Genomic DNA, 18,961 nt, shown 5'->3' with positions numbered 1-18,961 from the left:
ATTCGGGCAAGGAGAGGTTGAAAATGTCAATGAAGACACTTGCCAGTTGGTCAGCGCTGGCTTGCAGTACACGTCCTTGTAATCCGTCTGGGCCTGCGGCCTTGTGAATGTTGACCTGTTTATAGGTCTTGCTCTCATCGGCTGTAGAGAGCGTGATCACACAGTCTTCCAGAACAGCTGGTGCTCTCATGCATGTTTCAGTGTTATTTGCCTCGAAGTGAGTATAGAAGTAGTTTGGTTTGTCAGGTAGGCTCGTGTCACTGGGCAGCTCTTGGCTGTGCTTCCCTTTGTAGTCTGTAATGGTTTGCAAGCCCTGCCACATCCGACTAGCGTCAGAGCCAGTGTAGTATGATTCGATCTTAGTCCTGTATTGACTCTTTGCCTGTTTGATGGTTCGTCGGAGGGCATAGCGGGATTTCTTATAAGCTTCCGGTTTAGAGTCCCGCTCCTTGAATGCGGCAGCTCTAGCCTTTAGCTCAGTGCAGATGCTGCCTGTAATCCATGTCTTCTGGTTGGGGTATGTACATACAGTCACTGTGGGGACAACGTCACCGATGCACTTATTGATGAAGCCATTGACTGATGTGGTGTACTCCGCAATGCCATCGGAGGAATCCGGAACATATTCCAGTCTGCGCTAGCAAAAGTCCTGTAGCTTAGCATCTGCTTCCTCTGACCACTTTTTTATTGATCTAGTCACTTGTGCTTCCTGCATTCATTTTCGCTTGTAAGCAGGAATCTGGAGAATAGAATTATGGTCAGATTTGCCAAATGGAGGGCGAGGGAGAGCTTTGTATGCATCTCTGTGTGTGGAGTATAGGTGGTCCAGAGGTCTTTTTCCTCTGGTTGCACATTTAACATGCTGATCTAAATTTGGTAAAACAGATATAAGTTTCCCTGCATTAAAGTCCCCGGCTACTAGGAGCTCTGGGTGGGCGTTTTCTTGTTTTGTTACGGCAGAATACAGCTCATTCAATGCTGTCTTAGTGCCAGCCTCTCCGTGGTGGTATGTAAACAGCTACAAAGAATACAGCTCATTCAATGCTGTATTACTGCCAGCCTCTCCGTGGTGGTATGTAAACAGCTACAAAGAATACAGATGAAAACTATCTCGGTAGCTAGTGTGGTCTACAGCTTATCATGCTATACTCTTCCTCAGATGAGCAATAGCTCGAGACTTCCTTAGATATCATCTACCAGCTGTTGTTTACAAAAATACATAGACCACCACCCCTTGTCTTACCAGACGCCGCTGTTCTATACTGCCTGTACATCATATAACCAGCCAACTGTATGTTGATATTGTCGTTGTTCAGCCATGACTCCGTGAAGCATAAGATGTTACAGTTTTTAATGTCCTGTTGGTAGTTTAATCTTCCAAGTAACTCGTTGATTTTATTCTCCAAAGATTGCACATTTGCTAGCAGAACGGAGGGAAGTGGGGATTTATTAGATCGCCTACGAATTCTTAGAAGGCAGCCCAACCTTCAGCCCCTATTTTTCCACCTCCTCTTCACCCAGTTTATCCTTCTCGTCGGACTCGTCAGAGTCATGAAAGGAAAAAAAGGATTCTGCTAATCCTTGGTGAGTAATCGCAGTCCTGATGTCTAGAAGTTATTTTCGGTCATAAGAGACGGTAGCGACAACATTAGGTACAAAACGAACAAAAAAACATAATCGGCTGGGGGCACGTAAAACGTCTGCCTTCTTCTCCGGCACCATTTTACACAAAGTGGTGTTATGGCAGTCTTAACGTAATAAACCTCAGCTCAGGCTGAAAGAAAAATACATTTCAACCATGGCTATTTGGTTCTATTCCTGTGACAGCCAAGCAAGCGTTTTCTGGGCGGCAAACTAAGCAGCTCTAACTTGAACTGATTGAGCAGCCAGCCAACTGATGTATTCTGACAGACAGAAGTGGCCCAGACCATGTGCAATTTATCAAAAAGTCTGTCTTTTCCCTGTCAATAACTGACTAGCATGTCTGCCATGGAAGGCCAGACATTTGCTATATCTGTCTGAAGGAGTTCAGTCGATGCCAGGGACAGACACAGACTGCAGCTCCATCCAAGAAAATTACAGAATTGAAACGATAAGGACTTTAATTCAGAAAATAAGAATGACTACGAAAACAAATCTTGTTTTCAATAAACAGTCTGGATATATTTTCTCCTGTAAAATGGAGGAACATCACAAAGTGGCTCCACTGCCTCACACGTTTACCTTGTCTTCCATATGAACTAACCCTGTTAGAGTAAATGCTATTATTTTCCCCATTCCCCCATCACATCCAGATCCTCCCCTTCCACACCTCTAACCCTCTCTCCCTTGTTTTCCATCTACCCATTGATCCCCATTCTCAACCCTACTCTCGCTTCCTCTCCCCCACTCCCACCACACCCTACCTTCCTCTCGCCCACTCCCACCACACCCTACCTTCCTCTCCCCCGCTCGCACCACACCCTACCTTCCTCTCCCCCACTCCCACCACACCCTACCTTCCTCTCCCCCACTCCCACCACACCCTACCTTCCTCTCCCCCACACCCTACCTTCCTCTCTCCCGCTCGCGCCACACCCTACCTTCCTCTCCCCCACTCCCACCACACCCTACCTTCCTCTCCCCCACACCCTACCTTCCTCTCCCCCACTCCCACCACACCCTACCTTCCTCTCCCCCACTCCCACCACACCCTACCTTCCTCTCCCCCACTCCCTACCTTCTTATCCTGCACTCCCACACTTCCTCTCCAATCTCTCTCCAGCTCGGCTGTGAACGGTCCTATCCTGCACAGCCCATCAATCAGGCTGACATTATCTGTGTTTCACAGGCCCAAATCAGGCCCTGTCCACAGATTTATTCTAATTTCACAGGTTGTTTGTACGGCTGAGTGGTCCTATGCAGAGACCTCATTTATACACAAATCTATCCCCAATAAAACCCACTCACTGTGACCGCAAATCAGTGTTTGTCAAGGAGGAAAAAACACACACGTACACACACACGGTCACACACGGTTATGTTCACACACGTGATATTTTAGTCCCGCTTATAAGAGGGAGATAACCCCCTGTTATTACCAATATGTATGTTCCAACAGCATCACTGTTTAGAGTGATTGGGATGCGTGTATACTTAGAGGATCAGACAGTATTGGAGTGAGGGTCTGGTCTGCTGAAAGTGACCTTGCAGTAATGTGTACAGTATATCTCCAGTTATGGGATAATGGACTTTAATAACGTGGGGCCTTAACCTGTTGGGTCTAGGGGGCAGCATTTGCACGTCTGGATAAAAAAAATGTACCCGATTTAATCTGGTTACTAATCCTACCCAGTAACTAGAATATGCATATACTTATTATATATGGATAGAAAACACTCTAAAGTTTCCAAAACTGTTTGAATGGTGTCTGTGAGTATAACAGAACTCATTTGGCAGGCAAAACCCTGAGACATTTTCTGACAGGAAGTGGATACCTGATGTGTTGTATTGACTTTAAACCTCTCCCATTGAAAAACACAGGGGTTTAGGAATATTTTGGCACTTCCTATTGCTTCCACTAGATGTCACCAGCCTTTACAAAGTGTTTTGAGTCTTCTGGAGGGAGATCTGACCGAACAAGAGCCATGGAACGGTGATGTCCCATTAGACACCTGGCGCGCTACTTCATGTTGGGTACCCTCGTTCCAATACGTTATAAAAGGCTATGCATTCGTCCACCTTGAATATTATTCATGTTCTGGTTAAAAAGGCCCTAATGATTTATGCTATACAACGTTTGACATGTTTGAACGAACGGAAATATATTTTTTCCCCTCGTTCATGACGAGAAGTCCGGCTGGCTTACATCATGTGCTAACGAGACGGAGATTTTTGGACATAAATGATGAGCTTTTTTGAACAAAACTACATTCGTTATGGACCTGTGATACCTGGAAGTGACATCTGATGAAGAGAATCAAAGGTAATGGATTATTTACATAGTATTTTCGATTTTAGATCTCCCCAACATGACGTCTAGTCTGTATCGCAACGCGTATTTTTCTGGGCACAGTGCTCAGATTATTGCAAAGTGTGATTTCCCAGTAAGGTTATTTTTAAATCTGGCAAGTTGATTGCGTTCAAAAGATGTAAATCTATAATTCTTTAAATGACAATATAATATTTTACCAATGTTTTCTAATTTTAATTATTTAATTTGTGACGCTGACTTGACTGCCGGTTATTGGAGGGAAACGATTTCCTCAACATCAATGCCATAGTAAAACGCTGTTTTTGTATATAAATATGAACTTGATAGAACTAAAAATGCATGCATTGTCTAACATAATGTCCTAGGAGTGTCATCTGATGGAGATTGTAAAAGGTTAGTGTATCATTTTAGCTGGTTTTATGGTTTTGGTGACCCTGTCTTTGACTTGACAAAACATTACACACAACTCTTGTAAATGTACTGTCCTAACATACTCTAAATTTATGCTTTCGCCGTAAAACCTTTTTGAAATCGTAAAACGTGGTTAGATTAAGGAGATGTTTATCTTTCAAATGGTGTAACATAGTTGTATTTTTGAAAAATTTGAATTTTGACATTTATTTGGATTCAAATTTGCCGCTCTTGAAATGCACCTGCTGTTGATGGAGTGCACCACAGGTGGCACGCTAGCGTCCCACCTAGCCCCAAGAGGTTAACCAAAGGTCCTGGAGAGGAGAAGTGCTCTTACACAGTGGGAGGACCATAATGATGTCAGGGAACAGCGTAGCTGACGTTCATGTCCTGTTTAAAGTGATTAGCGAAGATGACAAAGTCCACTGTGTTCTCAGTTCTCTGTTTTAATAAGGTGAACCCCCAGGAAAAAACATTTAAGAGCACGGGCAGGTGGGTGGATGATTTGGCTTCTCTATGTCCTTAAACTTAATGTCTAGCTTGATCAAGACTCCAAAACAGCACACACAACACAAATTGGTTTTCAGCCTGAGAGACCTGCACTGACCTATATGTGCAGTGCAAGAGTTTGTTTGATGGGATATAGAGGACTAAAAGTGTGTGTGTGTCTGTGTTTGTGTGTGTGTATGCGTGCACCTGTGTATTTTCAGTGCATTGAACACCCAGAAGGCCAAAGTACCACACAAGTAGATACTGTTGTTGGTGGATAGAGACCATTACTGTGAGCGAACAAAGACAGTGACTCGGCCCTGACTGTATGGGGGCAGAATAGTCTCAATATTTTGTCAGTATAATGTCCCACGATCCATGTGTACGTTTACCATAACTCACAAATAAAACCGTGATCTGTGAATATATCAAAAGAATTCACTAATACAACCATTATCTGTGAATACGTTCAAATGTTCCACTAATAAAACCATGATCCGTGAATATGTCTAACTATTTAACAACAACAAAAACATGATCTGTATATATATATTCAGCTGTATATATACTGCTCAAAAAAATAAAGGGAACACTTAAACAGCACATCCTAGATCTGAATGAAAGAAATAATCTTATTAAATACTTTTTTCTTTACATAGTTGAATGTGCTGACAACAAAATCACACATAAATACACAATGGAAATCCAATTTATCAACCCATGGAGGTCTGGATTTGGAGTCACACTCAAAATTAAAGTGGAAAACCACACTACAGGCTGATCCAACTTTGATGTAATGTCCTTAAAACAAGTCAAAATGAGGCTCAGTAGTGTGTGTGGCCTCCACGTGCCTGTATGACCTCCCTACAACGCCTGGGCATGCTCCTGATGAGGTGGTGGATGGTCTCCTGAGGGATCTCCTCCCAGACCTGGACTAAAGCATCCGCCAACTCCTGGACAGTCTGTAGTGCAACGTGGCGTTGGTGGATGGAGCGAGACATGATGTCCCAGATGTGCTCGATTGGATTCAGGTCTGGGGAACGGGCGGGCCAGTCCATAGCATTAATGCCTTCCTCTTGCAGGAACTGCTGACACACTCCAGCCACATGAGGTCTAGCATTGTCTTGCATTAGGAGAAACCCAGGGCCAACCGCACCAGCATATGGTCTCACAAGGGGTCTGAGGATCTCATCTCGGTACCTAATGGCAGTCAGGCTACCTCTGGCGAGCACATGGAGGGCTGTGCGGCCCCCCAAAGAAATGCCACCCCACACCATGACTGACCCACCGCCAAACCAGTCATGCTGGAGGATGTTGCAGGCAGCAGAACGTTCTCCACGGCGTCTCCAGACTCTGTCACGTCTGTCACATGTGCTCAGTGTGAACATGCTTTCATCTGTGAAGAGCACAGGGCGCCAGTGGCGAATTTGCCAATCTTGGTGTTCTCTGGCAAATGCCAAACGTCCTGCACGGTGTTGGGCTGTAAGCACAACCCCCACCTGTGGACGTCGGGCCCTCATACCACCCTCATGGAGTCTGTTTCTGACCGTTTTAGCAGACACATGCACATTTCTGGCCTGCTGGAGGTCATTTTGCAGGGCTCTGGCAGTGCTTCTCCTGCTCCTCCTTGCACAAAGACGGAGGTAGCGGTCCTGCTGCTGGGTTGTTGCCCTCCTACGGCCTCCTCCACGTCTCCTGATGTACTGGCCTGTCTCCTGGTAGCGACTCCATGCTCTGGACACTACGCTGACAGACACAGCAAACCTTCTTGCCACAGCTCGCATTGATGTGCCATCCTGGATGAGCTGCACTACCTGAGCCACTTGTGTGGGTTGTAGACTCCGTCTCATGCTACCACTAGAGTGAAAGCACCGCCAGCATTCAAAAGTGACCAAAACATCAGCCAGGAAGCATAGGAACTGAGAAGTGGTCTGTGGTCCCCACCTGCAGAACCACTCCTTTATTGGGGGTGTCTTGCTAATTGCCTATAATTTCCACCTGTTGTCTATTCCATTTGCACAACAGCATGTGAAATTTATTGTCAATCAGTGTTGCTTCCTAAGTGGACAGTTTGATTTCACAGAAGTGTGATTGACTTGGAGTTACATTGTGTTGTTTAAGTGTTCCCTTTATTTTTTTGAGCAGTATATATATATATATATTCAGCATAAGTCACAAATAAATCCATGATCCATAAACATACTCAACATAGCTCCTAAATAAATCAGCAATTTAAACAAATGTAGAATGATTTGTGAGCAAATATTCAGAAATCCCTAACATCTACAACTGTGGAATGTACATTTCAGCATCCAATTCTGAGTGTGGATCTCTAATCATTGTTTACAGAATTTTGAAATTCTTTTTCCGCTGGAAAATTCTGCAATGGTGACTCCCAAACCACAGTTGTAACGTATTGCTGACGAAACTCTGAGGTTGACTTTCAGAGAGTGGCCAGGGATCAATAAACCCATCAACTTCAGGACACACTCATGATTTGAATGATGCAATTCATGTTCCACTTTTAAGAAGTTGGATCTCTTTCTGTCTGCATTAACAAGGACAACACACAGGTCTTTCCATAATTGCAATGATTTTTTGTGTGCAAATGAACTCAAGCTTAAGGACAATGTCAAATGTGATATAGCGAAGCACCTGAGTGAGCTGGGTGCGCAATTACGCAGGTACTTTCCCGAAACGGACGACACAAACAACTGGATTTGTTATCCCTTTCATGCCCTGCCCCCAGTCCACTTACAGATATCTGAACAAGAGAGCCTCATCGAAATTGCAACAAGCGTTTATGTGAAAGTTGAATTTATTCAGAAGCCACTGACAGATTTCTGGATAGGGCTGCACTCTTGCCTTGGCAAATCGCACTGTTAAGACACTGATGCCCTTTGCAACCACATACCTATGTGAGAGTGGATTCTTGGCCCTCACTAACATGAAAACTAAATACAGGCACAGACTGTGTGTGGAAAATGATTTAAGACTGAGACTCTCTCCAATACAACCCAACATTGCAGAGTCATGTGCATCTTTTCAAGCACACCCTTCTCATTAACCTGTGGTGAGTTATTCACAATTTTTTGATGAACAAATAAGGTTTTATATGTAGGATAGCTAAATAAAGAGCTAAATTATTGATTATTATTATATTATTATTTGTGCCCTGGTCCTATAAGAGCTCTTTGTCACTTCCCACGAGCCTGGTTGTGACAATAACTCACACTCCTTCTTATGTTTAATAAATGTATTGTATAGTGTGTGTGTGTGTGTGTGTGTGTGTGTGTGTGTGTGTGTGTGTGTGTGTGTGTGTGTGTGTGTGTGTGTGTGTGTGTGTGTGTGTGTGTGTGTGTGTGTGTGTGTGTGTGTGTGGCAGGCTTACAATGATGGCAAAAAAACAACATTTGAGAGTGCGCTGACCCTGGTGCTAGAGGGGGTACGCAGCTGGAGGTTGAACGTTTGAAAGGGTACAGGACTATAAACGTTTGGAAACAACTGCCCTAGAGGCACCAATTCCTCCTATTGTCAGGTGTATTGTAGATCATTCCACACGCAAGGTGCAATGAAATTAAAGGCTGATTTACCTAACAAGACACCAAAGGAGTCTCCAGGAATAACCAACCCTGTGAACGGGGTTGTCATTTTCAATCTTAACAGTGATGCAAGGTAAGTCGGAAGTTTGTGGAGCAGGGCTTTGTAAACAAAAAGAGCGTAATGATGTGATCTATGGGACTTCAAAGAGGTCCAGCCAACCTTTTGGTAAAGAAGACAGTGATGAGTAATAAAATTGTCTCCCTTGATAAAACGAAGGGAGCTATGATAAACAGCATCCAAGTGTTTATGAGTAGAGGCAGCTGCACTTTGATAAATGTGACTCATTTCAGGAATCACAGGAGAGCAGTCACGCAGGAGAGCAGTTTGAGAGCAGTCGCGGGTCACACAGGAGAGCAGTTTAATCAAAATGCGTTTTTTGGCAGAAATGCCTTCTGGAACATGTGAACATTCATGTGCCTTAATAACAAATTTGTATGCCATATGTAAATATGAAATAAATGGTTTAATTACCAGCCTAGTTGGTTAAGCCACAGAAAAAGGCAGCAACCTTCCCGCTAGCCATGATTGGCTGAGGTAATGAGTGGGCCATGAGATGAGTTCGGATTCGTCTGCCATATAGCACATTTCTGTGTATTTGAGCTGGACAGTATGTATAGGTAATCCTGTCTAACGCTGCTTTTTTTTATGTATCGCATAGTAAAACTGCATAAGTGTTTCTTGATGACCGGGTTCTGAAATCAGTGGAACTTGAGTATGATAGCTAAGGAGATGGAGGAAACACCTGTCTCCGGATTACATCTTCAACCTAAGGGCAACCATGGCATCCGTGACAGGGAGACATGTCCATTCACTGGTAAGATAGTCTAGCTAGCTACATTTTCAGATATTACACATTTCAAATTGACAGAAAGTGATTTCAATTCAAGTTAAAGTGTACTGTTAGCTAGCTAATGTTAGCTGGCTGGCTTGCTAGCTAACATTATCTCAGAGACATTTGCATTGCTAGTTATAGCCTAATGTTAGCTAGCTAACATTGAACCTGCCTGGTTAGCTATCTGCAGATTCATGCATGGTAGTAACGTCATGAGTTGGGATTATGGTTCATTGTTTAGCTAGCTAACTACATGTCTTAACAAAAGACTCCACTATGCAAGTAACCATTTCAATAGAATGTCACTGCGTCAACTGTTGATAGACGTAGCTGGTAAATTCGCTCTGGCTATTTACTCTGATTTCAGAGCACGGGTAAGATAGTCTAGCTAGATACATTTTCAGATATTACATGTTTCTAATTTGACAGAAAGTCATTTTCATTTCAAGTTGAAGTGTACTGTTAGCTAGCTAGCTAACGTTAGCTGGCTGGCTGGTTCACTAGCTAATGTTACATGGATGATCTTATTATTTGTATCTCAGAGCCATTTGCTTTGCTAGTTATAGCCTAATGTTAGCTAGCTAAAATTGAACCTGGCTAGTTAGCTACCTGCAGATTCATGCAGGATAGTAACATCATGAGGTGGGATTATGGTTCATTGTTTACCTAGCTAGTTAGCTACATGTCTTTAAAAAACACTCCATAATGCAAGTAACCATTTCGGGTGCATTCGTAAATTCAGTCTGGCAATCTACTCTGATTTCCGAGCACTCTCGTCTGAGTGTGCCAGAGCGCAGAATAACTGACAAATTTATGAATGCTCAACACCCGTTGAATATGACCAGTGTTAAAATATTGCCAGCAGCACAGTTACAGTCACTAACGCTCTGGATAACAGAGGCTGAAGAAATTTGGCTTGTCACCTAAAACCCTCACAAACTTTTACAGATGCACAATTGAGAGCACCCTGTCGGGCTGTGTCACCGCGTGGTACCTCAACTGCACCGCCCACAACTGCAGGGCTCTCCAGAGGGTGGTGCGGTCTGTGCAACGCCTCACCGGGGGCAAACTACCTGCCCTCCAGGACACCTACAGCACCCAATATCACAGGAAGGCCAAAAAGATCATCAAGGACAACAACCACCCGAGCCACTGCCTGTTCACCTCGCTACCATCCAGAAGGCGAGGTCAGTACAAGTTTATCAAAGCTTGGACAGAGAGATTGAAAAACAGATTCTATCTCAATGCCATTAGACTGTTAAACAGCCATCACTAGCACAGAGAGACTGCTGCCTACATTCAGACTTGAAATCATGGGCCACTTTAATAAATGGAACATTAGTCACTTTAATAATGCCACTTTAATAATGTTTACATATCTTGCATTACTCATCTCATATGTATATACTGCATTCTATACTATCTATTGCATCTTAGCCTATGCCGCTCGACATTGCTCATCCATATATTTATATATTCTTATTCCATTCCTTTACTTAGATATGTGTGTATTGGATATTTGTTGGGGAATTGTTAGATATTACTTGTTAGATATTGCTGCACTGTCGGAACTAGAAGCACAAGCATTTCGCTACACTCACAATAACATCTGCTAACCATTTGATTTGATTTGAGGTCAGACCGCTCGGATCAACCCTACACCTCGGCCAGAGCATCCAGTGTGCGCTCTGAACTCTCCGAGAGCAAAACGCTCTGAATTTACGAACGGACAATCTGACAACGCTCTGAATTTATGAATGCCTAGAGCGCACTCTGGCGCTCAGATTTAATTGATGAACACACCCTTCAGTAGAATGTCTCTGTGACAACTGTTGATAGACATAGCTGGTAAATTCGCTCTGGCTATCTACTCCAATTTCAGAGCACTCTCATCTGAGTGTGCCAGAGCAAAGAATAACTGACGAATTTACGAATATGCATAAAATGTTGCCAGCAGCACAGTTGTAGTCACCAACGCTCTGGATAACAACCAGCTCTGCTAGGGCAAGTAATGGTCAGTGAGCTGTTCTCTCATTTGAGTCTGTAAGTAGCTAGCAAATTAGCTAGTTAGCTTGGGTGCTTGACTGCTGTTGTTAGTACAGAATGCTTGGATTATCCCTCAAAGAGAAGGGTGGGGCTAAAGTTTAGGAGGGTGTGAACGATGCTGAATGGGTGTAGACAAAGAAGAGCTCTCCAGTAGGTACCAAAACATTCAAAGGTCATTTTCTCAAAAGTGAGGTTACAAGTTTATCAACTTTCAAAGCAGAATTACTTTCCCATTGTTCCTCAAATGCAGATATACAATTTTAAAGCTCTGTGTTTCTGATTTTATCCAATGTACATAAAACCGAATCAAGGCAGGTGGTCAGATATAGTATCACCATAATCAAGAACAGGTAGAAAGGTTGAATGCACAATCTGCTTCCTGCTGAATAGAAGGAGACAAGATCTGTTTCTGAAAAAAAAGAAACACATTAAATCTTAGTTTCTTAACAAGCTTAGTCATATGTTTTTTAAACAATAACTCGTTGTCAATCCAAATACCAAGGTAGGGACTTTTTTGATTATAGAACCATCTGATGAGTAAAGATGTAATCCATCTGAGACAATCTTCAGAGAACTTGAAAACAACATGTATTTAGTTTTGCCCATATTAAGTATGAGTGTTAAATAAGTAAGGGCTTCCTGCACAACTGCAAAATGGGACTGTAGCCTTGTCACAGCCAGGTCAGCAGTCGGGGCAATTGCATACATAATAGTATCATCCGCAAATAGATTACATTTTATTTTTTAACGGATTGACGTATAGCATTTATATGAATAGTGAAAAGAACAGGTCCTCATAAGTGACCCCTGCGGAACACCTTAAAATACTTCAAAAAATTTGGAAGTATTTCAGTCACGATGGCCTTTGTTCTGTTACTAAGATAATCTTGAAACCATGAACAGGCGTCAGAACTCAGGCCTATCGAGGACAACTTATTCAATAAAACAACATGGTGCAACAGTATCAAAAGCTTTTGACAGGTCCACAAACAAAGCAGCACATTTGATTTTAGTGTCTAAAGCATTGACAAGATCTTAAACAGCTGAAGTGGTTGCTGTAATAGTGCTATGCCCATGCCTAAACGCTAATTGGATTACATTCAGAATACATTTCTCATATAAAAAAGAGCAAAGTTGTGCATTCGGAAAGTATTCAGACCACCTGAATATTCCACATTTTGTTATGTTACAGCCTCATTCTAAAATTGATTAAATCTTTTTTCCCTCATCAATCTACACACAATATCCCATAATGACAAAGCAAAAACAGGTTTATAGAAATGTTTGCAAATGTATTACAAATAAAAAACGAAATATTACATTTACATAAGTATTCAGACCCTTTCCTATGAGACTCGAAATTTAGCTTAGGTGCATCCTGTTTCCATTGATCATCCTTGATAGGAATCCTTCAGGTGGTAAACTAAATAGATTGGACATGATCTGGAAAGCACACACCTGTCTATATAAGGTCCCACAGTTGACAGTGCATGTCAAAGCAAAAACCAATCCATGAGGTTGAAGGAATTGTCCGTAGAGCTCCGAGACAGGATTGTGTCGAAGCACAGATCTGGAGAAGTGTACCAAACCATTTCTGCAGCATTGAAGGTCCCCAAGAACACAGTGGGAGAAGTTTGGAACCACCAAGAATCTTCCTAAAGCTGGCCGCGCGGCCAAATTGAGCAATCGGGGGAGAAGGTGTCACAACTGTCGTCATGGAGAGAAGTGGACCAAGGTGCAGCGGAGTTAGTGTTCATAATTTTAATTCAAAACGATCACTGGAACACAACAAAAACAAGAAAATACCGAACGTAGACACACATACCAAAACACAAAGACCTCTGCCACGCCCTGACCAACACTAATACAATTACTCCCTCTGCTGGTCAGGACATGACAGTACCCCCCCCCCCTAAAGGTGCAGACCCCGGAATGCACCTTAAAAAAAGAAAACACAAAAAATCCCCAATACCCCAACAAAACCAATAAACAATATCCCCTAAACAATAAGGGAGGGAAGGGAGGGTGCTGTGCTACACCCTCCCTCCCCCAACCCACCTATCCTGGAGGTGGCTCAGGTGCGGGATGTGAACCTCGCTCCACCTTCGGCGTCGTCCACTTCGGTGGCGCCGATAGCTGCGCCGGGCAGACGGGCCACTGGAGCTGACCCTGGCAGACGGGCCACTCGGGCTGGGCCGGAGGACAGGCGGGCCACTCGGGCTGGGCCGGAGGACAGGCGGGCCACTCGGGCTGGGCCGGAAGACAGTCGGGCCACTCCGGCAGATCCGGGCAGTCGGGCCACTCCGGCAGATCCGGGCAGTCGGGCCACTCCGGCAGGTCCGGGCAGTCGGGCCACTCCGGCAGATCCGGGCAGTCGGGCCACTCTGGCATCTCCGGGCAGTCGGGCCACTCTGGCATCTCCGGGCAGACGGGCCACTCTGGCAGCTCCTGACTAGCGGGCGGCTCTGGCGACTCCTGACTGGCGGGCGGCTCTGGCGACTCCTGACTGGCGGGCGGCTCTGGCGACTCCTGACTGGCGGGCGGCTCTGGCGACTCCTGACTGGCGGGCAGCTCTGGCGACTCCTGACTGGCGGGCAGCTCTGGCGACTCCTGACTGGCGGGCAGCTCTGGCGACTCCTGACTGGCGGGCAGCTCTGGCGACTCCTGACTGGCGGGCAGCTCTGGCGACTTCTGACTGGCGGGTAGCTCTGGCGACTCCTGACTGGCGAGGCTGGGCTGACACACTAGACACCTGATGCGTGCGGCTGGTACTGGACGTGCCAGCCTGGAGACACGCACCTCAGGGCTAGTGCGGGGAGCTGGCCTGGGGCTCCATTCCTGCCCCACAAAACTGCCCTTGTGCCCCCCCAAAAAAAATTATTGGGGCTGCCTCTCGAGTTTACTTAACTCTTCCATAGCCCTGGAAACGCTCATCCTTATCTCCGCCCACGTCCATCCTTCTTCCTCTTTCCTCCGCTGCTTGGTCCTTTGGTGGTGGGTAATTCTGTCACAACTGTCGTCATGGAGAGAAGTGGACCAAGGTGCAACGGAGTTAGTGTTCATAATTTTAATTCAAAACGATCACTGGAACACTACAAAAACAAGAAAATACCGACAGCTAAACAGTACTGACAGCATATCACACTGAACAGAAACAATTACCCACAAACACACAGACAAACACACCCTACTAATATAGGACTCCCAATCAAAGGCAACTCAACACACCTGCCTTCAATTGGGAGTCCCACCCCAATTAACTCTACATAGAAAACCAAAGCTAGACAGAACGTAGACACACATACCAAAACACAAAGACCTCTGCCACGCCCTGACCAACACTAATACAATTACTCCCTCTGCTGGTCAGGACGTGACAGAAGGGCATTGGTCAGAGAGGTGACAAAGAACCCGATTGTCACTCTGACAGAACTCCAGAGTTCCTCTGTGGAGATGGGAAAACCTTTCAGAAGGACAACCATCTCTGCAGCACCGCCAATCAGGCCTTCATGGTAGAGTGACCAGACAGAAGCCACTCCTCAGTAAAAGGCCAATGAAAGCCTGCTTGGAGTTTTCCCAAAGACACCTAAAGGACTCTCAGACCATGAGAAACAGGTTTCTCTGGTCTGATGAAACCAAGATTGAACTCTTTGGCCTGAATGCCAAGCATCACGTCTGGAAGAAACCTGGCACCATCCCTACGGTGAAGTGTGGTGGTGGCAGGATCATGCTGCAGGGATGTTTTTCAGTGGCAGGGACTGGGTGACTAGTCAGGATCGAAGAAAATATTAACGGAGCAAAGTACAGAGAGATCCTTGATGAAAACCTGCTCCAGAGCGCTCAGAACCTCAGACTGGGGGTGAAGGTTCACCTTCCAACAGGACAACGACCCTAAGCACACAGCCAAAACAACGCAGGAGTGGCTTTGTGACAAGTCTCTGAATGTCCTTGAGTGGCCCAGCCAGAGCCCAGACTTGTATCCGATCGAACATGTCCGGAGAGACCTGAAAATAGCTGTGCAGCGACGCTCCCCATCCAACCTGACAGAGCTTGAGAGGATCTGCGGAGAAGAATGGGAGAATCTCCCCAAATACAGGTGCGCCAAGATTGTAGCGTCATACCCAAGAAGACTCAAGGCTGTAATCGCTGCCAAAGGTGGTTCAACAAAGTACTGAATTAAAGGGTCTGAATACTGTAAATGTGATATTTCATTTTTTAATTTTAAATAAATATTTTGACATATTCACAGATCATGGTTTTATTTGTGAGTTATGGTGAATGTACACATGGATCCTGGGACATTATACAGACAAAATATTAAAACTATTCTGCCCCCAAACGACTGTCTTTCATGGCCCTGCGAACATTAACAGGAAACAAGAGAAAAAGCTGCTGTTATGTTTCCTATCTATTCTTCCTGACAAGTGTCAGTCAAAGCATCCCTCTATGGTTGGAAGAGATTCAGTCTCTCCTTTCTGTGTGTTACTGTTTCCTGGTGAGCACCTTCAAAGTGACAGAGTGCCACTGTGGATGACATTGTGTAAATGAGCCTAAGGGAAAAAAACAGCATCACTTCAGTGAGGTATTTTTTCACCTCCGGAGCCACCATGTGGCCACATGTGATAGGACAGGACATGGAACCAGAACAAACGGCACAGTGTATAATACTATAAATAACGGAACAGTGAAACTAAGTGAAAAACAGAGGAAAACAAATGCATTGCAGATGACAGTGAAAATACTATTTGCTGTAGGCCAGACCAATTATTTTTCTCCCTTAAAATGCCTTGCTGTATAACATGCAGCATTACAGCAAACAAGTCCTAAACTTTCCCCAATTAGTAGAAAAGCTCTAACGAATTGCTGCAGTGTAGGAACTGAGTATTCTGGCTGCTGTTGTTGGGGAAAGAAAAGCAACGTGCGAATTCAGAGGGGAGAGAAGACCCCAGCTGACCTTCACAACAGACTGGGACTGCAATTAGCGCTGTGCTCGCCCTGCCGCCAAAAACACTGCCTCGCCAACGCCTGCATCAGTCACCAGCACTGGATGCTGGTGGCATTTCTGTGCCAGCTAAAGGTTACCTTGGATCCCAGGCAAAAACTTGAGGAAGAGAGAAAAAATGGCAAGGGATAATTAAGGAAATAGTCCTAATTAAGTGAGAAACAGTGACCCTGGGGGAGGTGTAGGGTGCTAGGAGGGAACTGGGCCCGGGCATGCCGCGGGAGGCTATGACTCAGCATTACTGTCCCCATGGCGACCCCCTGGCATTCTGAAATATTGATGGGGTTGTGTTGGTCACTTTTGTGGCCACGAGGGGAACCATGGTAATGAATTATGCAAATCACAGCGCCTTAGCTTGTGGGTGTCAATTAGTGTTGGGTGGCGGACATGTTTTAGCCCTGGCCAGGGTCTCTCTCTGAGGGGAGTGATAATGGAAATAGGGTGGGTGGGGTCAGTTCTGGGAGGAGAACATATTACTGGGCCAGTTTAAGTCATGCATATTAATATACTTATTACTGGGCCAGTTTTCACACTCTCCTACTAAGGCAGGCATCACTGCACGCCTATACATGTATGTCCTACAGTAGCACTAAACCGTCTATGAGTCAAGCAAAGGGAAATGGTGTAGGAATTATAGCCTCACCATCTATCTACCCTGAATGGATCTCAGATCACAAACTCACTCATTTCTGATAGTTGGCAGATGACAGTTAAAATGCTATTTTGCTGTTGGCTGTGTTATCCAATGAAGTGGTGTTAGTACGCAAGCCTCAAAAACAGGTCCTAGATCCCAGTGTGCTGTCATGGGGACAAATGAAGTGTCACTGAGGAGGCATGCTTAATGACAGACTCATAGCACACATGTGGCATCAGTGAAAACCTAATTAACCTCATGTGGGGTTTAGGGCGAGAGCAGGGCCTATTGTACCTGTTTGTCCCCGATGGTTACGGCTGCCAGCAGACACCTGGCGACCACAGAACATCACCACGGCAACAAGGAGGGCCACCTGCAAAGGCCAAGCTGACCTCCCCCACAGCTTCATCCTGAGAGATAGACAGGGAGAAAGAGAGGCAGGGAGACAGAGGGACAGGGAGAGAGAGGGGGGGTAAAAAATATATATTTGAAAGGAAAGAGAGGAGAGGTGTCTTCAAAAAGGAGGAGACAATGAAATAGAACCAGTCTTACCTTCTTGTCCTGTCTGTCCTTCTCCTTTCTGGTCAGTCTTGATGTGAGCAGGATGCTCTATGGGATGAGGGTCAATGTCATGACTGCACACACGTCCTCCTTCTCTTCCTCTTCCCCCTGCACCTCCTCTTCCTCCTCTCACACAGCGCCGGCCCCTGGGGAAACAGAGGGGGGCGGTCAGAGGGCGAGTCCCTAAGGTGGCCCCTAGTGGCCCTTGTGTGTGTGTGTCCCCTAGCCCTGTCTAAAGAGCCTGCTGGAGAGGAGATGTAAGGGCCAGGGTTCTGTCACAGATTCATTGTTTACAGTGTGCTAACCTACCCCCAGGCTCTACGTGATCCCCTCTACATCACACATAGCTTCAGAGAGAAGAATCCAGCAGAGAGGCAGGCAGCGAGCTCAAACACACCACACAAACACACACACACACACTCACACACAGAGAGAAACACACCACACACACAGAGAGAGAGAGCAACACGCCACATACACAATCAGAATATCACAGACACAGTAACTAATGTACACATAAGAAACAGACAAAAGCACAGAGAATCCCATACACATTCACCGAACAAGAATATACACACTTGCATTCATACACTACACACCAAAAACACATCATCATTAATATATGCAGGAACAGATTCAAACAGTCAGATCAAACAAGCTAAAACACACACAGGCACACAAAAACCCAGACTGCTGGTTGGGTACATTCAGATGGTACTGGAGGACAGTAGGAGACTACCCTCTAATTACAGCTGAGTGACAGCCTCCTACATGCCGGTATCTGTACACACCATGTTTGTTTTACTATCCTTGTGGGGAAATAACAATTGATTTTATTTTCCATAACCCCTAACCTTATACCTAAACCTAACCCTTAACATAACCCTTAACTTAACCCTAACCTTAAGCTTAACCCCGAACCCCTAATCCTAAGCCTAACCACAGCCTTCCCTGTAGCTCAGTTGGTAGAGCATGGTGTTTGCAACGCCAGGGTTGCGGGTTCGATTCCCACGGGGGGCCAGCACAGGAAAAAAAATGTATGGTATGAAATGTATGCATTCACTACTATAAGTCGCTCTGGATAGGAGCGTCTGCTAAATGACTAAAATGTAAATGTAAAAAAAATAACCCTAAACTTAAACCTAAGCCTAAAATAGCCTTCATCCTTGTCAGAATGTTCCTTGTTTTACTATCTTTGGGGGGACTTCTGGAATATTGTGTACACTATGTTAAGTAGACGAGTATTCACTCCCTGAAACGATCGCCTCTCCTGTGAGCCATTGAGTGTGATGCTTCTGCCCCCTGGTGGTAAAATTTGAGACCTTCTCTGAGGTAGAACAAAAACCAAGTCATTAGTGATAAGGCCAGAGAAAAACCGCTGATAACACAAGTCACCGAAGAGAGACAAGA

General features: G+C 45.0%; 1 protein-coding gene across 1 annotated transcript in view; it reads right to left on the bottom strand.

Moving 5' to 3' along the window:
• Positions 1 to 18,961, bottom strand: part of LOC106583040 (chemokine-like protein TAFA-4) — a 53,867-nt gene that overhangs the window by 23,077 nt on the left and 11,829 nt on the right. The window contains exons 2-3 of the mRNA XM_014166795.2: positions 17,543 to 17,697; positions 17,285 to 17,400 (exon numbers count right to left, since the gene is read on the bottom strand). Of these exons, the coding sequence (XP_014022270.1) occupies positions 17,285 to 17,399 (115 nt within the window). The 5' untranslated portion in view covers position 17,400; positions 17,543 to 17,697. The remainder of the gene's footprint in view (positions 1 to 17,284; positions 17,401 to 17,542; positions 17,698 to 18,961) is intronic.

Source organism: Salmo salar, chromosome ssa22, assembly GCF_905237065.1.
Source record: "Salmo salar chromosome ssa22, Ssal_v3.1, whole genome shotgun sequence".
Lineage (NCBI taxonomy): Eukaryota > Metazoa > Chordata > Actinopteri > Salmoniformes > Salmonidae > Salmo > Salmo salar.
This window is presented reverse-complemented; position numbering and strand designations above follow the sequence as displayed.